At 42.0% G+C, this 25,759-nt stretch overlaps 1 protein-coding gene across 4 annotated transcripts in view; it reads left to right on the plus strand.

Moving 5' to 3' along the window:
- The window catches only part of ITGB3BP (integrin subunit beta 3 binding protein), a 78,358-nt gene that overhangs the window by 43,621 nt on the left and 8,978 nt on the right, over positions 1-25,759 (plus strand). Inside the window, exons 2-9 of one of the 4 annotated variants that reach the window (XM_053392193.1) lie at positions 150-247; positions 7,948-7,990; positions 11,952-12,087; positions 16,669-16,744; positions 17,852-17,930; positions 19,082-19,175; positions 20,361-20,414; positions 24,590-24,615. In XM_053392193.1, coding sequence (XP_053248168.1) covers positions 168-247; positions 7,948-7,990; positions 11,952-12,087; positions 16,669-16,744; positions 17,852-17,930; positions 19,082-19,175; positions 20,361-20,414; positions 24,590-24,615 — 588 coding nt within the window. In that variant the 5' untranslated portion in view covers positions 150-167. Of the gene's footprint in view, positions 1-149; positions 248-2,305; positions 2,405-6,800; positions 7,659-7,947; positions 7,991-11,951; positions 12,088-16,668; positions 16,745-17,851; positions 17,931-19,081; positions 19,176-20,360; positions 20,415-24,589; positions 24,616-25,759 lie in introns of those variants that run through there. The other 3 variants (XM_053392190.1, XM_053392192.1, XM_053392189.1) reach the window with 3 other exon arrangements.

Genomic DNA, 25,759 nt, shown 5'->3' on the forward strand with positions numbered 1-25,759 from the left:
TTTCTCAAACACTGCTTACTAAGTGCCTACTTCCAAACAGAGTAAACATTCCATAAATGCTTACTGGTATATTTGTAAATAAGTTCAATTAAAATACTTGGGATTGAAGTATACTGCAAAAATATTCACTCTGAATGACCATTTCCTAGACTCCAAAGTCAAAATTGATGACCAGGAGCAAGACGCTAATTAGCCCTCAGTGCACACAGAGGAGAAGACTGGGTGGTGTGATGAACAGAAGAACAAGGTAATAGGCATAATGGCTGTATCCTAATTTTAATACATTAAATTTTATGGGTAAATGCTGCCAAAATCTGCTTGCATTATTGTGGGAAACTGGCTGCCTAAGAAGAACTCTCCCAATACTTACTGAAGGAAGAAGTTTTCCCTGCTAACACAACTCATTTGTGTGATACTATATTACAGAAGTCCTGAAGAGAAACAGTATTTGGATTATTCTCAGCAGTACACTCCCTCTGCAAAAGCCATGGGCGTAGCCAGGATATTGTTAGGGGGCAGGGCTTTTGTTAGTGGGGCAGGTCTTTCGTTGGGGGGGGGCAGGACCTCAGTTTGCTATGTATTTTTTTTTATTTAGGGGGCAGCTGTCCCCCGCCTTGGCTATACCCATGTGAAGCCACATTCTTTCAAAGGGCCCTTACAGACCAATCCATGTTTACTCAGAAGTAAGCCCCATAATTCTATGTGATTTATTCCCAGATAAGTAAGCACACAACTGTAAGCACACAAGTAAGCACACAACTGCAGTCAAAATTCTCTGTGGAGATGTTAAAAATCTGCGTAGACTCAATGCAACTAAGGTGGAAGTGGGATCAAGCCTTCTATCCCTACCTCCAGCCTCCAGTGTACAAGTTATACCTGCATGACTGGACGAGTTTCATGTACACAGGAAGTCAACACACAGGACACCAGGGATAGGAAAGACAGGGAACAGGGCTTAAATCAAATGAGACACTGTCAACTGCACAGACAATTCCTTATTCTACCATGCAGACCAGCCCCTAAATCAGTGCGCGCAGTTGACAAGTAATGCGTGGTTTGGGAGGATGACATACTGAATCATCTGATTCAAGGATTGTAAGCAAATTTTAACCCTAGAGCAGGCATGTCCAACAGGTAGATCTGGTAGATCGTGGGGTGTTCCTGGTAGATCCTGGTAGATCTCTGGCCCCTCAGTGATCTCCTTCTCCTCCCCACCAAAAAAAACCTCAACAACTCAGGCTTCCTAAAAAAGCTCAAGAACTTTGGTCCATCCAACGACAAAGGGTAGATCACTGCCAGTGTTTTTATACTGTGAGTAGATCACAGTCTATTGGGAGTTGGACGTCCCTGCCCTAGAGTAAGGCACATCTAGTTACCACTACAGTTTCCTTGCCATACACTGGAAGTAAATATGCCTGATCAAAACCTGTAACCAAACCCCAGTGAACCAGCTCCTACCATAATAAAAGATGTCACAACATTTTATGGTACTTTTGTGGGGGGATCATGTGAAGCGCCCTAATATCTTGTGACGAGGGGCGGTACATAAATGTAATTAATTAATTAATTATCACCAGTGCTTTTTTTTTATAGAAAAAGAGGTGCAGGAGTTCACCAGGAAAACTTCCCTTCTTCTCTTAGGATAGAAATGGCGCTCACCTGAGAGGCGCCGGAACTGAGTTCCTGTGAGTTCCCTCTGAGGGAAAAGCCCTGGTAATAACGACAACAACAACAGGTCTTTAAACTTTGCCAGATGGAGCTCCAAAACCCAATGTCGAAGTCTGGGCTTGGGCTGTGATCTGCATAAGTGCATCTAGGCACCAGCAGAAAAAGCCTTTTCCTCATCTCTGCAGAGGTACAGCTTCCCAGCTACCCCCCCCCCAAATTACCTGAGAACATAAGAATGCACGCACTCCCAGTTTACCCCCCCAAAAGCGGCAAACTACTCGACCGTGACACGATTCAGAAAGGAACAGAACGACGACGCCTCTTTATTTGGACCAACCCGGATCTTAAATCCGAATTCCGTGACTTGAAGCCGCTTCGCTTTTGCAAGTCCTTGACACGCTTGTGAGAACAGCCCTTATAACCGTGGTGATAATGAGAGGGGCGGAGGTTGTGAGGGGGGGGGACGGAGAGAGAGAGAATATAAAGGACGATGAGACGAGAAGCAAATGAGAAGAAAGTCCGACCTGGCCTTGGGCGGTTTTGCGGCCCTGCCTTCTTTGTCGCCGTCGCCTAGTAACCCGCGTCTGCCTTTGCCAGGCCGGGCCGAGACCCGGAGCTTCCAGGGCAGACTGGCCGTGTTTCTACCCGGAGCGCTTTGAGAGCTGCACGGCGGGAATCTCAGTTTCGGCGTCGAGGGCGGGGAAGGCGAAGAAGCGCGTCGGGCGCCGGACATGCCGTGAGTCGCGGGCGGGGTGAGGGGTAGCTGGATAGACGGGCAGGACCTGGTGGGCCCACGGGGCATTTCATCCCCCTCAACACACACACCCCTTCCCTTCCTTATGTGCATTTCATTTCAACCGGAGAGAACTAGAGTTTAGCCCTATGCAGGTTTTTTGTATACAGTACCGGTTTAGGGAAGTTTTAAATGTTTGATGTTTTGTCGCTTTTTCTTATTATTATTAATATTCTGTTGGGAACTGCCCAGAGTGGGCGGGGTACATAGCTGTCAACGTTTCGCTTTTTTTAAGGGAAATTCCCTTATTCCGAATAGGATTCCACGCAAGAAAAGGGAAAAGTTGACAGCTATGGCCGGGGTATAAATACAGTGGTACCTCGGGTTACATACGCTTCAGGTTACAGACTCCGCTAACTCAGAAATAGTACCTTGGGTTAAGAACTTCGCTTCAGGATGAGAACAGAAATCATGCTCCAGCTGCGCAGCGGCAGCAGGAGGCCCCATTAGCTAAAGTGGTGCTTCAGGTTAAGAACAGTTTCAGGTTAAGAATGGACCTCCGGAGCGAATTAAGTACTTAACCCGAGGTACCACTGTAATATATTATTTTATTATTCAAGGCTGAGGGCTTCCTTGCACGGGTCCTAGTCTACTATTCCAACAAGTTCTTGACGCAGTGGGAGTACGTTAGTAGTGCTTCGGTTTCTTTTGTCGTGCTTCTCCAATTAGGCTACCGTAATATATATCCCTTTTGATGTCTCTGAGCACATAAAAATCAGGACCGAAATATAAGCAGGAACCGTTGTGGTATGAAAAGCTGTGCGATTTCAGCTGCTGGTTGCTTACGGCGGGATACGCACAGGTTGGGAATGAAGCGGTGTGACTGCTGCCCCCACAAACTGCCATCTCATTGTGAATGCTCAATAAAAAGGACCCATGGAAGGGAACCTTAGGAAGAAACAGGGATGGCAGATGTGCGTCCGAGCCAGAGCCAGCCCCGTCATTAGGCAGGGTGAAGCCACTGCCTCAGGTGGCAGAACACCCAGCCACGGTGCCCCATCGCCACCATTGGTGCTGATTGGGGGCAAGATCATGTCCATCTCGCCCCAAATTGGCGAGATCTTGCCCAGAGTTGGCGCCGATGGTGATGCCACTTCTCTATCAGTGACAGATGTGACAAAGCTCACAGCAGAACGGATGGCGATGGCAGGAGCAGGTAGGTGGTGTGGGAGTGACAGCAGTAGCAGGGCAAGGCATCACTTCCCGTTTCTCCTCAAGTGGTGAAACAGGATGCAGCACCCCTGCTCTGAGCATATGTAGAGTGTTTTCTGCTTACCAATACAAAACTTAGTCAGACCCTATAGTGTGTGGGATTGCTTGCTACAGGATAGGTGAAAAGATATGCTTTCCAGGCACAAAGCCATTTTAAGTATGTTTGCTCAGTTGAAAATCCTGATCTCACTTTCCTGGGATTTAGCCCCATTGAATACAGTCTGACTTCAGACTAGATGTGGTTAGGATTGTGCTTTGAGTTTAATGACTTATCCTTAAGTGTGTTTAGGTCTGCAGCATTGCCCAAGACATTAAACACAAGTGTTTGAAGATACAGAATTAAGAGGATGTAATAAAAATCCTGCTGTTCCATCCATTTTCCAAGTACACCCCCCAAACTTTATATTTTGTTGCATATTAGTGTTCATTGAAGCTGTACCTAAATGTGTTTCTCTCATACATTAGTTTTGTTTGTTTATTATTGATACATGTAGCACTAGGCATTCTTTATAGAGCTAGAGAGAAAGCTCCCTGTTCTGACAAGCTTATAGCCAGACAGAACAATTCAGGGAGCCTGTGGCGCAATGGGTCAGTGCATCTGGCTGTTAACCAGAAGTTTGGTGGTTCAGGCCCACCCAGGGACAGCTGTGGGCAGGATTCCTGCATTGCAGGGGGTTGGACTAGATGACCCTGAGGGTCCCATCTAACTCTACAATTCTATGTTTCTAACTGGGCAGATACACTTGTGCATATCTTGTGTGAGGTAGGCTACATCCTAACTGTTCCTGATTATGGGGGCTGGGGTGGCATTGTATATCTTCATTATCTGCCCTTCCATTGTCTCCAATGAATCAGAATAAGGCAGCTGCGTATGTTCCTCTGAAGCAGACCACCTTAAGATGATAGGAAGTGGTGGAGTAGTGCATATGGAGGGGTCAATAGACGTTTAAGGCACGCTGTCTTTGAGTACAATCATGGAGATGACTGCTGATAGAAGAGTTGGTCATAACCTCTTCAGGGTATATAGCGTAGGCTTCTCAGAACACTGCTGACTATCTCCAAAGTGGGGTGGGGTTTGATGGTTTAGAAGAATAATGGGCCTGGCTTCTCCTCAAGTACTACAATAGTTCAATCCCAAATCTAAAGTAGCATATCATGGTTACGGAAGTTCTGATAAGAAGTATATAGAAGACAACTAGTGTTGCTGTGAGTAATGAATAAGCTATCGCAGAGCACACTCCCTGATGCTGATGGGTGAAGGAGTTAGGATTGTGGCCTGGTGTCTCTACCAGCAGAGAGAGAGGAGTGCTGCCAGTGCAGATGATCTCTGCCATGGTGGAGACCCCAGTTGCACCCAGGCAGGTGGATAGTGTTAAGCCTCAAAATGAGGCATTACAAGGGCAAGCACCAAATCCAAAGCCCCGTGGAACTGGGTCCCTCAGCCACATGAGCCTGCAACTAGCATATCGAGAAAGGAAAAATTGCCCTCCACCTTTGTCCCTGGTTGGTGTGTGCTGAGGTAGCAGGACTTAGGATCCAGTGGTGGATATTGCACCCCACTCTTCTTTGAGCCCACTTAGGATTGCTCTGCCACTCATTAGTTACCTCCCTTAAGTACATTGACAAATAGTGAGCATAACCAACTATAACTTATGAATGGATAGATGGGATGGAAGGACGAAGACATTTCCCCAAAGGGTCCATCCGCCATACCATTCCATGGAACTGGTAAACAGAAGCATTTAGCTGTTGCTCTTCCTGGACTCCTAAGTTAAACTAACTTTGTATGCAGTCCTATACATATACTGTGTTTATTTGTGAATACATCTCATTGAACTCAATAGGACTGATTCATGCCTAGATATGCATAGGACTGCATTGTTAGTCTCTATCCAACCCAGAGACAATGATGACTAGAATTCACATTTTCATGCATTTCCTTTGTTAAACTGTGGCAGTCTAGTTTGAATGACAGGCTAGTCCATCTTAAATATAATTTATTTTCTGATACTGATATCCTATGAGACATAAACAGTGATGTGAAATAAACAAATTCTTCTAATGCGACTTTTTTCATAGTGGAGCCTTGAATGAATTTCCTGCCCTTTAAATTGGCACTAGTGCTCCTACCTGCCTCTGTTACTGTTAGTGCATTGGGGAGGCAAGCATTTATGTTGGGCACAGTGGTAGTTGGTGCCTCTTTGGACTTGTAGGGTGGAAGGCAAGGAGGCCACCAGTAGGTGGAGCCAGAGCTAATGGCAGGTAGTGCCTACTAATTCTAATTTTGTCCCCATCCTTTTCGCTGAGTTCCTGCTGCTTTGCCCCCCCCCTTGTTTAGCTGCTGTGCAAAGTCACTGTTTTACTTGCAGGTTGTCCAACCCAAGCTTGTGGTTCAGCTTTCTCAGACAAACCCTAAGCTATAAACCATAGGACAAAATTTGATTATAGCTCGTGGTTAATCTGCAGAGAGCTAAACCATGATCCCACATGCTAAACCAAACCATGGTTTAGCCCAGCATGGCACAGCAGTAAAATGGCTGTAATCTCCTCTCCAGGAGCCCATGCATTGTGTGACGTCCAAACCAGGCCTATAACTACTACCAGCCAAAGTCACTGGAAGATTTTAAATAGCATAGTGCTTGACCATTCTGCCACTTTTTTTTGACAAGTCTTTTTTTTCCAGGTTGCTATAATTTAATGTGATTTTCATGTAGTTTTTCATTTATCCTAATCATAAAGCTACCTTGAGTCCAGATTCAGCTGTACTTTGGCTTCCAGCTTCCTCTGAAGTCCGTCATAAAAACTTCCATCATAGCATGCCTTAGTATAGCATGCAAATACATGGTCCCCTAGAGCACCTTTGCAGAGTGAATGTATTAGCGTATAAAATGTTTCTCTGCTGCCACTGGGGTGGAAGATGTAATGGAGTCTACATTCCTTAAGCAATATGAGGCACTATATTTAAAAAGAAACATGATGTTAAGAATTTTTGTCAAACTGTTTCAGCTTTGACTGTCCCTTGGCAAGAATGTGGATGGCTTTTTAATATAAAAAAATGTAAATCTTGCACAGTATAGTTAGTCTGCTTTTTAAGACAAAAATGTTTTTCAGTGATCTATTTTCAACATAAGATGTTAAACTGGAACTAGCATAGTACAGTCATGTTTCATATATGCTTTTAAACTTTCTTTCTATGGTTCACCTTGAAGAATGACAAGGTTACAAAAATGCTTTGAGTGAAATCATTTCAGACTGTGGCCCTGCTAGAATGCCAAGCCATTTATGCTTGCAGAATCTGGGCTTTGTTAAACCTTATGAGCATTTTTAGCATTGAGATCTTGGTTACTAAATCAAAATGCCCTATTCCTAATATGGTGCCTGCGCCTTTCTATTCTGAAATGAAATGTTTCTGCAAACCTTGTTTAATCTAAAATAATCTTCTGAAGCTTTTATTGGATGATTTTAAGGGTTTTTAGTTGCTTTATATAAAAAGGCCTTTAACTGTTGTTTAAGATTTAAGAATGTACTTTAAAAGTTGGAGTTGTCTCTGGGAAAAAATAGTCTTAATTTATGTTGACCTTTCCTTCCTTTGAGTATTTAGTCTGCATTCAATAAAATTTTGATGACTGCTCTTTAGAAGACAGCTGTACGATGTAAAGTATTATAAATATTCAGCTTTCCATTCCTAGTGTTGCCATTAACAGCTGGGCATCCAGTTCAGCAGAACAGATTTTACAGAGAAAGCTTGGCGTGTTCCTGAATCAGTATAGTGAAGAACACGAGAAAATAGTTTCGTATGGTTTAGGGACCTGTAAAGACATAGAGCATCTGTTCCCTAGTTAAGTCAAAGTCTAGTAGCATTGAATCATGTTAAGAGCTAAAATGATGAGAAGAACTACTTTTTTCACCTTGAATGTACTGGTGGTTAAATGCCTAGTACATTATTTCTGTGAACAGCAAAATAATTGCAACACCTACACAGAAGGTAAGTTGTTATGCACGTCCGTATAATCTCATTCTTTATCAGTTTTATATAAAAAGCAATTGTTTTTTATTGTTATTTTTTTGGTAGTGTGACATTGGGATAGTGGACAGGTTGGGGGGAGCAATCAGGATAGGATCAAATTTTCAAAGCAGTATTCAAAAACTATATGCCATGTATGAGGTTAGTTTAAAAAATGCTATATGTGGTCTGATAACCACTGATAAGGTTATCAATATAAACTTTACTTTTGAAATATGATAAAACTTGCTCCCCCCCTTTTCTTTTCTAGTGCTAAGAAAGCTCTGAAGTTGGAAAGCCTTGCCATGGGAAAAGTAAGTGTGTGTTTGTGTTTGTGTTTGTGTTTGTGTTTGTGTGTGTGTGTGGCGCACACTACGATTAAATTATTTTCTAGGATATACATAAATGATCAGCAGTTCAGTGAGACTATCATAAATTACTTGGCAATCTGCAGTAAAGCATTCCTGAATATGGAAAAGAATTGACTGCCAGACGTCTTTGGGAGAAAAACTATTCTTATATAATATTCGGACTTTGCCTACATGAAGCAATTGGCTATAACTGAGGAGACTGCAGTGGTTGTTTTTTATTATCTACACGCCTCTCTCAAATGAGTTAGGGACCTTTGTGAAATCATTTATTAGAAATTAGTTCCGTAATTTGTGAAGCAAATGCAGTGCCATCTCTCTGTACATATAACAATATGGGATTATGATAATGCCGTAATCTGCATATTATAAACTGCAAAATTGAAATGAAAACATTAAAGACATTTTTATGTTGAGAATATAATTACCTCTCTCAGCTAATCTAACATAATGAAACGATAAAGTACTAACACTGCAATAAATTTCCCCTACAGTTATCACAATAAAAATAAAATTGTACTGTTGCTGTCCCCCACCCCCACCCCATCTCTTTCTCTGATAAAATGTGGCCATTCCGTTTTTCCAGTGCCATCATGTCACGACATATGCCAGTTTATTATCTTCCAATACCAACTGTGGGCGTTGCTATGAACAATAATGCAGAGGAGTTCATTGGGCAGGTAGCCTTTAAGGAGGCAAAATAGGTGGGGGGAAATGTATACCTAAATGTTTGGTAAATAAAACAAGCCTCCTGTTTTGTTTCTGCATACCAACAATTTCTTTATAGATGGTAGTCTTCAGAGGTCTCAGTGGTACTTAGCAAAATTGGAAACTTGGCAGTGTTAAAAATCTTCTGTATACTTTTTGTATTTAAACAAAGGTGACAAAATACAGCAGGGGCACTAACAAAAATCATTAGCAATTTAATTAGCAATTTAGTTTTCCATTACCCACCTTGTTGTGCTCTGAATACAGCTGTGACTGTAATTTTGCATCTGCTTCCTTGGTTGGAGTAGCATTTTTGGAGGCGAGCAGTCCAGCTTGAAATGATTCTGTTCCACCCTAAAGCTATTTTTCCTTCTGAAATGGAAATTAAAAGGGGGGGGGGTGTCTGTGTTGAGATTAACTATTTAGGAAGTTTCTAGTGTCAAAATTTCTTCATTGAAAGCTTGAGGTTTCAGGTTTTCCAAAATTCAGTGATGGAATTAATTTCTAAAGCTATGAAGCAGAATTATTATTATTGCTAGTATAAATGTTGTATCCTTATCCAGAGTTTTAAGATAATTGAAATAGTTATGGGAAAAGGAAAGGGGAAAGGGAGAAAATGGTTTATTATATGTTTCAGAAACACGCATAGGAGTTTACTATCAGTCATTTCCAGTTGAAACAAAGGTGGCTATTCTGCAGCTCTCCAGATGTTGTTGGACTACAACTCCCATAAGCCCCAGTCAGCATAGCCAGGGGTCAGAAGTGAAGGGAGTTGGAGGCCAATAACATCTAGAGAGCCATACGTTAGTCCTTCCTGCACTAAGAAATGTTTTTAATTGTCACTCTTTACTTTTCCTAACTCTGCGTGTTTACTCAGAAGACAGTCCTACTTGGTTCAGTGAGGTCTCCTTCCAAGCAAATGAGTGTAGGATTGCACCTTAATTATTCCTTTGGTTTATTTACTTATGGCATCTGTATGCTGCCACATAACAATAAACTTCTTGGGCTGGGTTACAATCAATAAGTAAAATCCCTAACAACAATTTAAATACAACATAAAACCATAAAGTAAAAAATATAACAAAAACAAAACTCACTACACCCCCCCCCCACTCCAAATGAAGACACAGGCTTAAAATTGAAGGGTCCACACTACATACGTACCTGATGTTGAAAAGAGCCCGAAGATGGTGTCAGGCAAGCTTCCATGGGAAGGCTCCCATGGACTCCAGCTCCATAGTCCTGTGCAAACAGTACTTCAATATATCTGAACTTGTGACTGTACAGCTGTCTGATCAGTGTATTTTTAGTGTTTTACCTGATTGTCTTGTTGCTAATAGTATATTTCTTTTAACTCAAGTTTGCTTTGGAAGATTTGTTTTAGAATCGGGTTATAAATAACACCAATCTACCAATCTGCAAAACACTTAAATATATATTTTTAACTTACTCCAGGTGTAGCACATTTTCTGGATCCCATGCCATACTGTTGGCAGGGATTCTTCTGATGAGTGGGTCATTTGGGAAGAGCCATGCTACACCCCTCTGGTGACTCATGGGGCTTAACATGGCTAGTTCCCAAGTGATTCTTTCATTCAGATTTTGCTGATGTGACGTAGGATCCACTGCATGGGTGATGTTTACATTAGGCCTACATCTATGGAGTCACCCAAATAGGCCACAAGCAATTCAGCATAATATGGCTATATTGCAGCCTTATAAATGAGACCACAGAAGTCACTAGTTTGCAAAAAAAAAAAAGAAGAGAAAAGTTTATTAGTCTGCTGGGGGTTGGCAGAGGAGGGAAGGCAAGCTCTGCCCTTCTTGCAGTAGCCCTGTACTAGTCATGAAAGAGGGGATTTCCTTCTCTGGCAGTCCACTTGGCATCTGTGCTCAGTGCAGAGGGAGGGATGAAGCTCTCCATCCTTTCTTCACCAGCCTGATCGCTTGTCTACATGCAGTTTCTTACTGCTCATTACTTCTAGGCTAGTGGTTTAAACACAAGGCTGCTGTGTCATAAATTGAGGATTGGTAGACTAATCCACTAATCTCTTCACACCAAACCTAGTATTTATATAAAACATGTAAAGGTCAAGGAGCCTTGGTCAAAGGCGACTATGAAGTGCGGCACTCATCTTGCTTCAGGCCAAGGGAGCCGGCGTTTGTCCACAGACAACTTTCTGGGTCATGTGGCCAGCATTATTAAACCGCTTCTGGCTCAACAGAACACCGTGAAGGAAGCCAGAGTGCATAGAAACACTGTTTACCTTTCTGCCGCAGCGGTACCTATTTATCTACTTGTACTGGCATGCTTTTGAACTGCTAGGTTGGCAGAAGCTGGGACAGAGCAAAGGGAGCTCACCCCATCACGTGGATTCAAACCAGCGACCTTCTGATCAGCAAGCCCAAGAGGCTCAGTGGTTTAGACCACAGCGCCACCCGCTCCCAAAATTTGGAATCGCTGAGCATTTACAGTCATAGTTCCGGAGTATTAAGGAGCAACAGTGTTTTACTGTAGGGCAAGGATGGGGAACCTGTGGTCTTCCAGATGTTCTTGGATCACAACTTATTTAATTATTGACCATTGGCCATTTGCACTTAGGCTGATGTGAGTTGGAGTTCAGCAACATCTGGAAGGCCAGAGGTCTCCCACCCCTGCTATAGGGCAAGCTTTGTGCTATTTATATAGCTTCACCTTTCAGAGCCACCTTTCTAAAAGACCATTTGAGTTGGAACATGAAAGGTAGTTTGCTCATTTAATTTGATTGTTCTTTCCACTAATGTGATAGATGGCCCTGAGTGTTGTAGCTATTTTCCTTCATCAGGAATTGTTAAACAAAAAGTTAAAATCTTGTGTTAGTCCCTTGGAATAGATGGGTGGGCTTGAAAATCATTTGATTCTTTTTTGTTTGGATAAAGGACTAAACGTGAGACTCATGTTACCAGCACAAGGACTAGAAACATAGTTTGTTCTAGGAACTTGAGCTTTGAAGTGTTAAAGTGTGTGGGTTACCTAAAAATGCACCGAGAAGCATGATTCCCCACATCTGTTATAGGAGAATTCTATAGCCTGCCTTGACTAGAAATAAAAAGGCAGAATTGGATATTGTGAAGGTTGAAAAGGAAAATATGAATGTGCTTTACACTGCATAATAATCCTGTACAGGTTGTTTTGTTACCATTATTTATTATACTTTAGGTGTCTGCAACACCATTGCCGAGGAGTAAGAAGAATCTCAAGTCTTATTCACCAACAACAGGAACGTGCCCAATCAGTCCTTTTTCAACTCCCAGGAGCAATAATGTACAAGAGCATGGAAATGGTCTATCAAATGGTTAGTTGAACATTCTCTCCTACTTACTGCAGAATTTTTCTGGTTATTGACCAAGTCAAATTCTTGATTTAGTAATTTATGTCTTGCTCGGTAATTCTGATTCCTTCTACCCACCCGCCCACGAATATGAATTTGGATCTTTATGGTAAAGTCCAACTTTTCTGCAGCCTTCACAAACCTCTTCAACAATTCTCCTCTGACTAGTTTTGCTTACTTTTGCTCACTGAAGAGAATCAAGCAGTGGCATAGCTAGCCGCTTGTGCGCCTGGGGCGGCACATGCGTTCTGCGCATGGGGGGCGTGGCAAGCTGTTGGCAGGGCAGAGCGCGCTGCCAGAGTCCCAGTGCCCGAGCTGCCGTGTTCCGTTTGGGCGCCCTGTGGGCCTGCGTTGCTTTTTCAAGCAGCGCAGAACCTGCACAGAGTCTGCCCGCTGCTTCCCCCTCAGCTGGAGGTCGGCTGAGGGGCAGGTGGTGGGCGGAGGCCGGCCCCACGCTGCTTTTTTGGGCGACACAGTGCCTACAGGTGCCCGAGCCACTCCCAGGAGAGACACAATGGCTCAGGCGCGCTGCTGGCTCAGTGCTGCTTGCAGGGCCAACGCATTCCAGTTGTGTACTTCTTGGGCACCCTCTGATGGCTGGGGAAAATGCAGCAGCTCAACACCCTGTGAGCACAGCCCTCGGCTGCGGTGCTTTGGGGAGCAGCACGCTGTGCTCTGGGGCACCTGGACTTGGGCATCATCTTGGGCTCCGGCGTGCTGCCCCCAAGGTAAGTGCTGCCCAAACAACAACAACAACAACAACAACAACAACAACAATAAATCATTTATACTCCGCCCATCTGGCTGGATGGCAGGGTTTCCCCAGCCACTCTGGGCGGCTTCCAACAAACGTTTAAAAATACCTTAAAACATCAGTCATTAAAAACAGAGCTGCCTTCAGATGTCTTCTAAACATCAGATAGTTGTTTATTTCTTTGACATCTGATGGGAGGGCATTCCACAGGGCGGGTACCACTACCGAGAAGGCCCTCTGCCTCGTTCCTTGTAACTTCGCTTCTCACAGTGAGGGAACTGCCAGAAGGCCCTCGATGCTAGACCTCAGTATCCACGTTGAACGATTGGGGTGGAGACACTCCTTCGGGTATACTGGGCCGAGGCCGTTTAGGGCTTTAAAGGTCAGCACCAACACTTTGAATTGTGCTCGGAAACGTACTGGCCCAGTGCGACCTGCCCCCCCGCCCCCAGATATACAACTGGAATCAGGCGTTGAATTTAATGGAACCAAATTTCTCTCTGTGCAGAGTGGGCAGAGTTTGTTAATCCAGCAAGTTTATGCTGTTACTAGTTCCCTGCCCTTTGAAACCTGCTATGATAACATTTAACAGGTTTGACATCTGTATTGGGGAAAGTAAAGGTCTTACCTGCCCTGTACAATGGAACTGAAGGTGCTGCCTTGTGTGGAGTCTGACCATCGGTCCCCCTAGCTCAGTGGTGACTACACTGACTGGCAGCAGATGTCCAAGGTTTTAGGCAGGGATCCCACCCAGCCCTGATGAGAAATGGTGAGGATTGAACCTGGGACCTTCTGCATTCAATTTATATGCTCTAACACTCAGCCCTTTAATGATGGCTAATAATATTTTAATAATGCTGAACCCTGCATTAATTTGCCTGTGTGTCTGATCTTGTGCAAATCTTCTAACCTTTTACCGTCAATCTACATCATCATACACGCACAATTTTTTCCAGGCTTATGCAAGTTCTTTACAGTGAACATTTGCAGAACATGGTAGCACAAAGGTTTATATCTCAACTAAGTCATCTTTGGTGGGAGCAGCCATTCCACTAATGAAGCACTTCTACCATAGTATGGTTCCCTCTTCTCCCCTCCACTTTTGCTTGTGGAAAATCTGCCCTGAAGGATCCTCCACTTGGGAATCTTTACTGGATCCCTTCTCTCTCTGTCAGCAGAAGGCATCCTTCCATTTGCAGATGGCTAGTGGCTATCGAGTGCAATTTGCCTTAATATTGTTCTCCATGCATCTTGGTGTTCAACAAGGCATAATTTTAAAAAATTCAAAACACTTATCTCATAAGAAAATAAGAAGAGCCCTAGTGGATCAGACCAGTGGCCTGTTTTGTCCAGCATCCTTTTCCCACAGTGACCAACCAGATGCCAAAAGCAGAACAATATCCGATTTGCATTGTTGTTTTCCAGCGACTGGTATTAAGAGGCATGGGGCCTGGGATCATGGAGGTAGTATATAGCCACTGGTAACCTTATCTTCCATCTGTTTTGGAACCTTTTTTGAAGTTGGTGGGTGTTACTACTTGCGCTAGTTAATTCCACAGTTTAACCTTATATCCCTTTGCTGGGAGAAGTATCCATTTATCCTTACTCACTGCTTCCTGTCCTTGAGTCTACTAGAAGCAGCTGCATTTGCTTCCTGTATCTCACACATTGCTTTCCTCTCTACCGTCAGTAAAGGTCTAGAAAAGAGGAGGACTATTGCAGTGAATGCTTTAATCCCCAATCCATAGAAAGTGATCTGAGGAATTCCTGTAAGCCATTAGGACTATCTTCTTTATTTAGAAAAGTTGTGCTCTACCCTTCTGTTGCAGTCAGAATGCGCAAGGCATTGTCCCATTTATTTAAACAGGGCACACCAACCACAAACTCTCTAAGATGATGGTCTAAAGTTCTCAGTGCATAACTTGGCTCAGAACCAAACACATTTTGCCAGTACTTGAAAACCTAACAGTCTTCTAGGTATGCTAAAGTGTTGCTCCTGCCCTCAAATAATTTGGGTGTTGTTGTTTTAGCATAAGATGAGAAATGCATTTTGATTTAATTTCACAGAATAATACAAGAAAGGAGTTACTGTTGAGGTGAAGAAGAGGAAGCAGAGGACCTGGTTTAGGAATCCATATTACTTGGTCTAGATACACTATCTGTATTTGATTGCATATCACAGGCCGTTTTGCAAAATGCAGCCATTTTACACAAAGCAGCCAGTTGCTTGTAGGAGAAAAAACACAATATGACCATTTGTGAAAGCGCATCTTTGCTCTGCTGATCCTGCTCTGTTAACTGAAAACTGACTGACATTTTAAAGCAGTGCAGTATACATACAACTTGAAAACTCCAAATGCTGTTATCTCCCCACTTCCCAAGCCAATCTTTTATTGATGATATTATATGAGTTTTGCTTTCGCTGTTCGTATGTGATTCTGTGTTTGTGGGAGGGAGGGAGAAAGTGAAACAGGAAAAAAAATCTGTTGGATTTTTTTCACATGCCATTTCTGACAAAAAAAGAGGGAAATGCCTGAAGGAGTAAAACGCCTGTGTGCCGGGATGTCAAAGGCAAAGGTGAGTGTATGCTATATTTCCATATTGTAATTAAATATGGGCATAAGGGAACAGTCCTTTTGCACATAAAAAGAGAGATCACGTGTCCGCAGCTGACATTTAGATGGATAATTATTCAGTAAAGTAGGAATAGCTTTCCTTTTCTAGTTTCACCAAGCTACAAAATGGTGGTAAGGACTTAGAATTCTGAGTTGTCTCCTATATATTTAATGTTTTCTTTTTATCATGCAACAGTGTTAACACTGCTTTATTGTTGATATATGTATAAGTGCAATTATACAAGTTGCACTTGTTATTACACTAAATGTAAATGAATAGGTATTTTGACCTGAAACACATACACACGCCAATATATCCCCATATCCCTAAGGGCTTTTTCATTCACATTCTTTGTTTTGGTCTGTCCCCTATTCTTGAGCCTTTCGCAATGAGATCGAATACAAAATCCAGTAAAATCTCATTCATATATATATATATATATAGTCTTGTTGAACATTGAGATGTGCAGAGAACAATATTAAGGCAAATTGCACTGCATAGCAACTAACCCTCTGCAAATGGAAGGGCTCATTCTGTTTGCAGGGAGCGCTGGGATCCATTGCAGGCCCCCATTAGCGTACTGGGCAAGGATGGCATTTTCTACTCCTCACTCTTTTCTCTTGCAGTCCCTTTCACCATTCTCATGTTACTACGTAGGATCCTTCAGAGTAGTGTTTTCAATTGTTCTGTGTTTTTTTGTGAGTTTGATCTTATGGGGCTGCTATATAACTTTGGTTAGTAAAGAAATAATTTCAAATGGAAACTATAGTGGTTATTGAGCATGTTCTTTCATGTATTTTTATATACCTAGCATCCAAATTAATAATACATAATATCTTGCATTTGCCAACAATCTTACATTTCTATGGAGTGAAATGAATGTTGGGAATTTTTTAACCTCTTAAATCTGTTAGTAGTAGTATTAACTTTACCATTTATATTTTTGTATTTGTAGCTTTTCTTTCTAACATAAGATGTTTATAATGGAAAAGCTGTAATTAATTAAATGTCAGGTTATGGTGCATTTGTAATGAAAAGGGGGTGGGAATAGAGAAAATAGTTCATGTTTATCTTTCGTGCAGAAGATGGTAAATCTTAATACTGTTTTGATTTTTGTCTTCAACTACAGGATGGTTATAGTGTTAATTCTTATTTCTTGATTGTCTTATTCCTAGGAAACAGAGAGAAACGCAGTAACTTGCTAATCAGATCACCCAGAAGGGGGCATCCTGAAATGGAAGACTATGAAAAGTAATGTTACCTAATTCTGTAGTTTAAACCAAGCATAGAGAGGCACAAATTTAATTGCAACAGAGCCTCTGGGAAAGCCGTTTCTGCTGTAGCAATATTGGGGAGTAATTTTTATTTAGTCTTTTTGCAATTATTATTTATCAACAAAACTGAGTTTTAAAAAACCTAAGAAATGTTTGTTTTATATCACAATATTACACAGGTAAATGCAGATTAACATAAAATCACAAAAACTCTTCTAAAAAAAAAATCAAAACCTACTTGAATTTGTTTTTCTGGGAGGTAATTATTTTCCTGGCAATATTTTAGAAATGGCAGCCAGTTTTCCCTTAATTTATTCTATACAATTTGTCTGTCTATTCAATGAGCTGCCTGGTACTACGGCACTGCTTCAGTTGTTTCAGGCTTATGTCACTCCAATTAAGATCTGTTCTATAAGAGAAAAAGTTACATTGCTTGTTAAGCTGCCTTCATCCTTTTGCTTTATTAATTCATGCAGTCTTGTGCTTCTGGTGCACTCTCTAGCCTTTTGGATGATCCTACTAGTTTTTCCACTTCTCTCCCCCGCTTCCATTCCTGATCTGCTTTTTACTGTCTCCTAAAGCAGGGCTTCCCAAACTTGTGCGCCAGCCGTTTTTGGACTACAATCCCCATCATCCTTGACCACTGGTACTGCTAGCTAGAGATGATGGGAGTTGTAGTCCAAAGGCCTAGGTTTGGGAAACCCTGTCCTAAAGAGTCCCATGTGTAGAACTGGGCTGGGCTGGAATCTTGTGCAGGAGTATTGATAGGTTTCTTTGCACTATCAATGGGAAGTGGGTGGAACTGACTCCCTATGCTGGAGTTTAGGGAGGAGGTAAGATAATGATGGGAAAATAGTATAATTATACATGCTAGAAATGTGTGCATTTCACTAGTGGTTGATGTACGATAAACCCTAGACTTATTTACCTGTTACATACCAACAAGTTACAGTATTTCACAGCCTGGGGAGGGATGTTGCTGGCAAAGCTATATCACTGTTACTTGGTTTTTATTCATTTTTGTTCTTGTTTCAGAAATTATGCCATCAATTTAAATAATTCCTTGTTTCCCTCTTTCCTTAAGACTATTAATACTGCAGTCTGAAGTTGAAGATTCTGTGGCCAGATTTATGAAAATCAGACAAAACCTAACCAATTTACAGGTCTGTTCTCCCCCATCTTGATCCTTGATTCTTTCTTTCTTTCTTTCTTTCTTTCTTTCTTTCTTTCTTCTCAATTGTTGCAATCTTCATTATAGAGCAGGGATGGGGAACTTCTGGTCCACCGATCAAATTTGGCTTGCAAGGCTGTTTTCCCTAGCCTACTTTTCATATGTGACATCATGTGCGGGGCAGGTAGAGATGCAGCTGGATCATCTGTGCAGCTGACAACATGATTGTGCAGCTTATCTCTGCAGAAAGCCCTTGCGCTGCAGTCCCCAGGCATCTGACAACCACCTGGCAGATGGGCACTTGGAAAGTGTTATGCAAGAGACTTTGACAGGTGGGTGGAAGTTAGCCCACGGGACAGATAACTAATTGGCCTACTGGGCCAAAAAGTTTGCCCACACCTGACAATACCTATATTTTTATTAGCTACTGTTGCTCTCTCAGATCAGTCTCCACCCCGTACCCAGCAATATAGTGGGTTTTCTGATTCCACTGTGAGGATCAAACTAGGTGTGATTGTGGAGTTTGATCATGCATTTCTCACAGTTTTTTTTTTTTTTTAAAGCATGTTAACACTTTCCCTTATATTTGTTTCCTGGTTTAAACTGCCCCTCTTCAGCTGCTATTTGCCCCACGAGGTCACACCTATGAGTATCCTAAGGGCACCTGTTTTGCCCGCCACTCTGTACCTGAATCCTGGTGGGGTCGTGTCCTAAGGGCTGGAAAGAAAGCAGAGGTGGTAGGCTGGGATGGATTCTGTGGTCCAGGCTAGAAGCCAAAGTCAGGGCAACACTTCCTCTGATTGAAAGGCATGGCCGGATACAGAGTGGTTGGGGTAAACTAGGGGAACTGACCAGGATTCAGGCAAGCAAACAGTCTGCAAAGGCAAAGTGGCAGCCTGATGGTGTCCTTCAGCGATAAGGTGCTCAGATTGTGGGGATGCGACAAGGCTTCCAACTTCACACCTGTTGATCGTACTGTGCATACAGAAGCATTCCATTTCTAATATCAAATGTTAGTAATATAGAATTTTTTTCAGCCATTTAAACTAATGATGCAGAAAGAGTGGGAGGTTTTAAGAGTTCTGTTTTGTTAGAAGATTTGGCATTAAGATTTAGCTTTTTTATAAAATATATTTTTTTCAGGCTTTAGAGGGCACCAGAGAGCTTGAAAATATTATCGGTGTTTCAGAGACCGCTGGTAACTTGAAAGGCGAAGTGAGGAAAACCAGAAAGCTAAGTAAGAAGGACTTTTCATAATTTCCTTTTTTGTGAAAGAATTAATATGCATCCTTTCACATATTTAATCTTTGTTTTACATGAGCATGCCTAGGTGTCCTAGAAATATTACGTATTGCAGAAATACAAATTAGTTTCCACATTGAGTACTTCATATTAAGCAACATAATTAAGCAAACAAATAATTGATAAGTGGTAACAATACAGCTCACTCTTGGTATAACTCAAGTGAATTTATATTACGGGTCTCTATATCCAAGTTACTATAAGCAGGAGTAGGGAGCCTCAGGCCCAAGTGCCAAATCTGGCCTTCATGACTCTCCCAACACCATGCCCTTGCCCTTCAGCCTGTTTCACATCCTCTTTGAGTGTTTTGCTTGGCCTAGAACTGATAATTAAGTGATCAGTCTGTGAACACTTAAAAAGGATGCTATGATTACTAAGACCCAGCGTGGGCTTCTCAAAAACAAGTCATGCTGGACCCACTTCATTTTTTTTTATGGCATTACAAGCTTGGTGGATCAGGGGAATGCTGTGGACGTAGCGTGTCTTGATTTCAGTAAGGCTTTTGACAAAGTCCTGCGTAATAACATTGCAGAGAAGCTGCTAAAATGTGGGCTGGACAAGGTAAGTGTTAGGTGGATTTGTAGCTGGTTGACTGACTAAACCAAAAGACTTCCCACTAATGGTTCCTCATCAACTTGGGTGAGAAGTTAGGTGCTACAGTGTTGTGTCCTGAGCCTGTTGTTCAATGAAGGTATTGAGGGATATCATTAGTTTTACTTTTGGCCTAACAATCTAGTGTGTCTTACTCAGAAGAAACTGTATTCAATGGGACTTGCTCCCTAGTAAGTGTGTTTAGGATTGCACTCTGCTGCTAGCCATGTCCAAAAAGATTTAGCAGAACTTTTGTCTACAGAAGTGTGTGTGAGAAAAAGGGAGGTGATTGTTTTCTTCTGATTTTTCTGATGTACAAAGGTTTGCAGGGGAAAGGGAGAGCAGAGATCTGGGAGTGCCCTATTCTGGGAGTAGAACTCTGCTTGAGGAACTATGAATTCAATCCAGTATTTTCTTTAATTGAAAAATTTCCTGGAACGTTAGAGAAAAAACACATTTGTACCATTTTTCTATATTAGCATCACATGAGTAGAGTTCTCACAATATCTAAATATATTTTGTTCCTCAGTAAAGCAAGCAGGAAAGCTGCTAAGAAGAACCAATGCAAGACAGGCTGCCCAAGGTAACCCCCATATTATTTGTTTTGATGGCAAACCGTTGTCAAAGGGGTCCATTTAGCAAATTTCTTCTGAAAGACTTGAAAAGGCCTTTTGCAAGAGACCGTATCAGATTTGTGTTATTTTCAGCAAAATTAGGTCTCTTGCCCTCTCTTTGGTTGTATGACATTTAAGCTGTTGGCAAGATAAAGACTTCCCCCCCCACCCGCCGCTTTCAGATTACAAAAGTGCCTAACTGAACAAACTATGCATTTTAAAAATGCATTTATTTGATATGTTTTTATATACCACCTTTTTTACTGAGGTCTCCCGGTGGTGTTCATATTAAAAATAAGCAAGATAAAAATGATAAATTATTAAAAAGCACAACAGTATAGAGGCTAAAATTCAGCTGCTGCGGGGGGCGGGGCGGAAAGTAAGAACAAAAAGTGGAATTGCACATCTTCAGAGTCCTGGTTAAATAAGTGTGGTTTAAAGAGATGCCGAAATAGAATAAAAGATGGTGCCTGCCTGCCTAAGTTCAGGAGGAAAATGATTCCATATAAAGGGTACAATTGCAGAAAAGGCATGGCTCCAAAGGGGGACATCAGTTGCACTTCTGTTGGCTGTGACACCAGAAGGAGCTTCAGTGGAGGAGAACCAGCCATCTGCCATAACGGGTGACAGATACATACCTCTCTATTTTGAAGTGTTTGCAAAAGATAGGAAGCCACAATTGCTAAGTGATTTGCTTGCCTGCACACAAGGTGAAATGGACACCAGCATTTATCTTATGTTAAGGTGTTCATACAATGTCCCTAGGGGGTATTTATTAATTCGCCTTCACCACTAGCTCAATGAAGCAGCTTTGTGGGCAGTTCACCAGCAACATACCTATTCTGTCTTTCTGGCCCAGAACCAAGAACAAATACTCAAATCCAGATCCAGAGCATACTGGCCTTGTGGTGAGAATGATGGAACTCTTGTGGGTTATGTCAACTCCTCGCTCCCCCTCGGTCTGTGTGGGTGTTGCACTCAGCTCCAGGGAGGCAGAGCTATCCATGCATGTTGGACAGAGTTATCCATGCAGTGGTTAGGAGAATGCACTCTGCAGATGCTCTGTTCTCTCCTTTTTTCCCACATGGTTTGGCCTCAGCTCTGGCTTTCGGGAAAGGTTGAGCCCCATTTACTAGTCAACCCCATTAAAAAAATTAAGGCTGCAGTTTTTTGCCCAGTAATATATCTTTAACTTGTCAATCTGAGTTACTGGGCACAGGATGGTAGTCAGAACTGTTCTTGGTATTGGCATATGAGCACCCTACCAGTTTGAGAAGAACCTTTATTTAACTATCTGGATATGAACTGCCTCCATGTTTATTTTATTTTTTATTTTTTTACATTTTCTTCCTTATCTACATCACCTTGTCTTAGGTGTAGGCTTTTGAGTGAACTATAAAGCCTTGATGTATCTCAAGGCTTTAATAATGATAATAATATTTCTCTAGTGTCTATTACCGGAGGACCTGAGCGTACTTTGCAAACATTTATGAATACAGCCTTGCCACATCCCAGAGACATATGATCTCTATTTTACAAAGTCCCATTTCGGCGAGGTGCTTAAGAACATGCCTTGCATTAAACAGAGGAAGCGCATCATTGACGTCACGGCTTGTCTGATATGGGGCATAGGCATCTCTTGGAGAACAGGCACATTTTATTTTTGGTATTCTGCGAATGAGTGGCTTAGAATGAGCTTTCGAGCAGATTAAATATACCAGCTACTTCCATGAAATCCTGTGGAACACCCATCCCTTTGGCAGAGATTTTTTTTTAAGCTTTTAAATTAAACTTGACTTGAGTTTCCAAAAACACTTTTCTAAATGCTCATTGTGTTATCATGCAATGCACCAGCCTTGCCGATGAGTTTACTACATCCATGCCATTTTACTGTTCTGCCATGTATACCGGGGTCATGTAAGTCAGTGGCTCTCCCAGGAGGAATTGTTCTTTCCTCTGTGCGAGTGGGTAACGCTGTCCCATTGTAGCCTTTCCCCAAAATGGTCAGAAATGTAGAAACAAAGCTCTGTAGTAAAATGAGAGCTTTGGCACCGTGCCAGCTAGGTAAGCACATTTGGGGTATGAATATAGACCAGCCCACCAGCTGGTACAGAGAAGGTGCCTGTGTGTCTTTTACTACAAAGTTGTGGTTAAATGCTGAAAAGATGAGTGGCTTGTCTGCCCTCCCAGGTAAAGTATGAAATGAGACGACAGCTGACTCCTGGTCCTGTGCCTTAAACTCAAGGCAATACTTCCTCCTAAGCTTGAAGTCATTTAGCATTTATATCGATATGAAGTGAAATCTCTGTAGCTCAGCAGTGTGTTCTTGATGCCAGACAGGCAGCCACACATCTTGATCAAGTAGATTAATTTTCCCTTGTGGTTTATGATTTAGTTTTTAAAAGAAGCAGAATAAAGGACATTTTAACGATGAAGACTTAGCTTGCCAAGTGTCAGTTGTGTTGAGTGGTGTTTTCTCATTCTTTATCTTTAACATGGAGTAAACAAATGACTTTCTTTCCTTGGTTTCTCCCCACCTCCTTATTATGTACTTTTAAAAATTGCCTTGTATCAGTTGATAGGATTGTTGAAAAGAGCTGTTTCTCTCTGTAATGTAATATATATACCTTAGTTATCTTCTTTTTTTTATAACTTTGAAGTTTAGAACATCACAGTGGCAATTACTGCCTCTGAATGGAACAGAGTTGAGTTTATGCAAGACTACAACTGGTTAGGGGAACAAAATTGCATTGGGCCACATACCAGGCCTACTTAATATCTGTTGGAATGGTGCCTGTGTATATAAACCAGAGCTATGAGATTGTTGCTTTCAAAATCTAAGGTAACAATTGCACATATGGATCTAGGTATGTAAATAATGATAGCACAGAGAAGCAGTACTTTCCCATCTCCATGTCTTTGTAATATGAGGGGTAAGTCAGAATAAACATATATGGGTTAAATTCAAATCTTTTTAGATGAGTTGATCCAGTGAAAGAGAGGGGAATACCATTTTGCTGATTTGCCCTGCAGCCCCTACTCTTTTCGGAGGATCCTCAGAGGGTGCAAGCAGAAAGAATAATCAACAAAAGTCCCCTCTCCAGGGCACCTGAGGCGAAGCACAAAATGGTGCTCCTCCCCTGCCAAGGAAGAAGAAATGAGTGCATGGGAACAAGGAACGAGGGTGGGAGGAGACCAGCAGCACCTCCTATTCGCCGAGGCCACTGTAGAGAAGGCATTGGGGTGAGGGGCTGCTGAGGAGGTGTCAGATCCAGCCTCTGAGGAGTATGCTCTATGTGTGGTCACTGCAGCCACTGCCACAGCAGCGGGCAATGCATTCCTTGGAGGCCGGGTCTACTGCCCCTGTGGATCTTGCCACTTGAGGCAGTCACCTCACCTTGCTGCATGGGTGGGCCAGCCCTGCCTCTCTCCCACTTTCCCCAAGTGTCCCCAAACAGAACTCCATGCAGGGGATGAGCTTGCTGATGGGAGCAAAGTCTGGATCCAAGCTACTGTCTGGAAACCAATTGCTAGAATATCCGTAACCAATTTTAAGCTGGGAAATATAATCTTGGTCACATACAAGAATCCTTACAGCTGCAAGTTTAGAAAATCGGTCAAGTTGGGCTGCAGAAAACCAGGACAGAAGAGCAAGTTTGCTTAAGGAATTTTCATTTGGCGGAATTCTTACTCATTCTGAAGTTGGTTTCGCTTACAAATTCTCCCACTCTCTTCTTAGCCTAATGAAGCCCACAGAAACCAGCGCCATGGTATACTAAGCATCTTTAGTTGCTTTCTAAGTAAAGCAACCATATAGCCTTCTTTGTGCTCAAGAACAACAGTTAAACATGCTGCATCATAATGTTTCTTCCATTTGTAACACTAATGACCCAAGCAGTGAAAATTTAGTATGACTCTGAAATCATATGGGTCAAAATGACGCACTTTTAGCATGTTAACAATATAATAAATACTTCTTGAATGGGAACTTTGATCCCTTCTGCTGTCCTAATGAAAATAAAAGCTGGAGAAAGACTGTCTTCTTTATTTAGCTTTTTTACTTTTGGATGTGGTTTTCTATAATTATTTTTAATTAGTTACGCTCAGGACATGAAACCTATGACTATTCTTTGGCTTGATACAGATGGAATGTCACATTATCATCACATGGTAAGGCATGAAATTTATTTACTTTACATAAACAGCCTCTACTTAAAACAACTTAATTCAGAACATTCCTTTGTCAATGGGCAGCATTATGTAGATCTTAGTATATCATTCTGCATTAGCAACATAAAAAATGGCCCCATTGTTTGCCCATGACTAGCATTTACAGTAAACAAAATGTTTTTTGAAGAGAATGTAAGCAAACTTGAGAGCAGCTGCCAGGAGATGAAATCTAGTCATGTTGCTGCTGTCCAAAGCATGCTTTATGTGTGTGTAGGTTGCACTCTGCATATTTCAAAGGGGAACTTTTTAACAGTTTTAGCATTTTGTGGGAGTGAATACAAACAAAACGAACCTTTATCCTGCTGGTTCTTAGGCAGGGTTTCAGTAAATGCTAGATCTAAAAGAGACTTTTTACTCAACTCTTCCCTAATCAACTAGGATTGAAAGATTTGTTTACAAATGTTTTTGTTCAATGCAAGACAAAGCACCAAAGTTCTGCAGGCTTTAAAAAGTGCTGTTCTCTGTTACACAGCTTTGAATGTACTGCTTCCAACCTGATTTGGTTCAGCTTGTCCAGTTTCCCATCTTCACCCAGTATAGATCAGAGGTAGGCAAATGAAGGCTAGCGGACTGTATCTGAATTTACAGTTTGGGGGCGTTGTCCAGCCTGCTGCAACCATGTCGTGACTTGGTTCCAGTCCAGTTGCCCCAGAAGATTAAAAAAGGAACAAAAGATTTTCAAAGGAAAAAATTTGTGGGATGAATTGGGAAGATGTTGCCTATGCCTGACATTTAAAATGGTGAACAGAGCTAATAAGTGCTCTAGTCTTGTTAGTTACTACCTTATCCCTTGCACTATTTAGGTGCTCTTTTGTGAAGAACAGGGGGATCTGCCTTATACTGGCTGTGTTATGATGACATGATAAACTATGGTTTGTTGTGATGGGGGTGACCTTGAGCAAGCCTCAGGCTTTGTGTCCACTCCTCTTCCAGAGAGCTGCCTTCAACAGCTGTGTGGCAGGTCAAAATTCAACAGGTGAAGCCTTTTCTGGTATGGAAAAAAAGCTCTACCTGTTCACATTCAGTCTGTCAAACATTTTATTACTTGTGTGGCCCTAATTTGTTTTGGGGTTGTCCAGCCCAA

The sequence above is a fragment of the Podarcis raffonei genome, chromosome 6, assembly GCF_027172205.1.
Source record: "Podarcis raffonei isolate rPodRaf1 chromosome 6, rPodRaf1.pri, whole genome shotgun sequence".
Taxonomy (NCBI): Eukaryota; Metazoa; Chordata; class Lepidosauria; order Squamata; family Lacertidae; genus Podarcis; species Podarcis raffonei.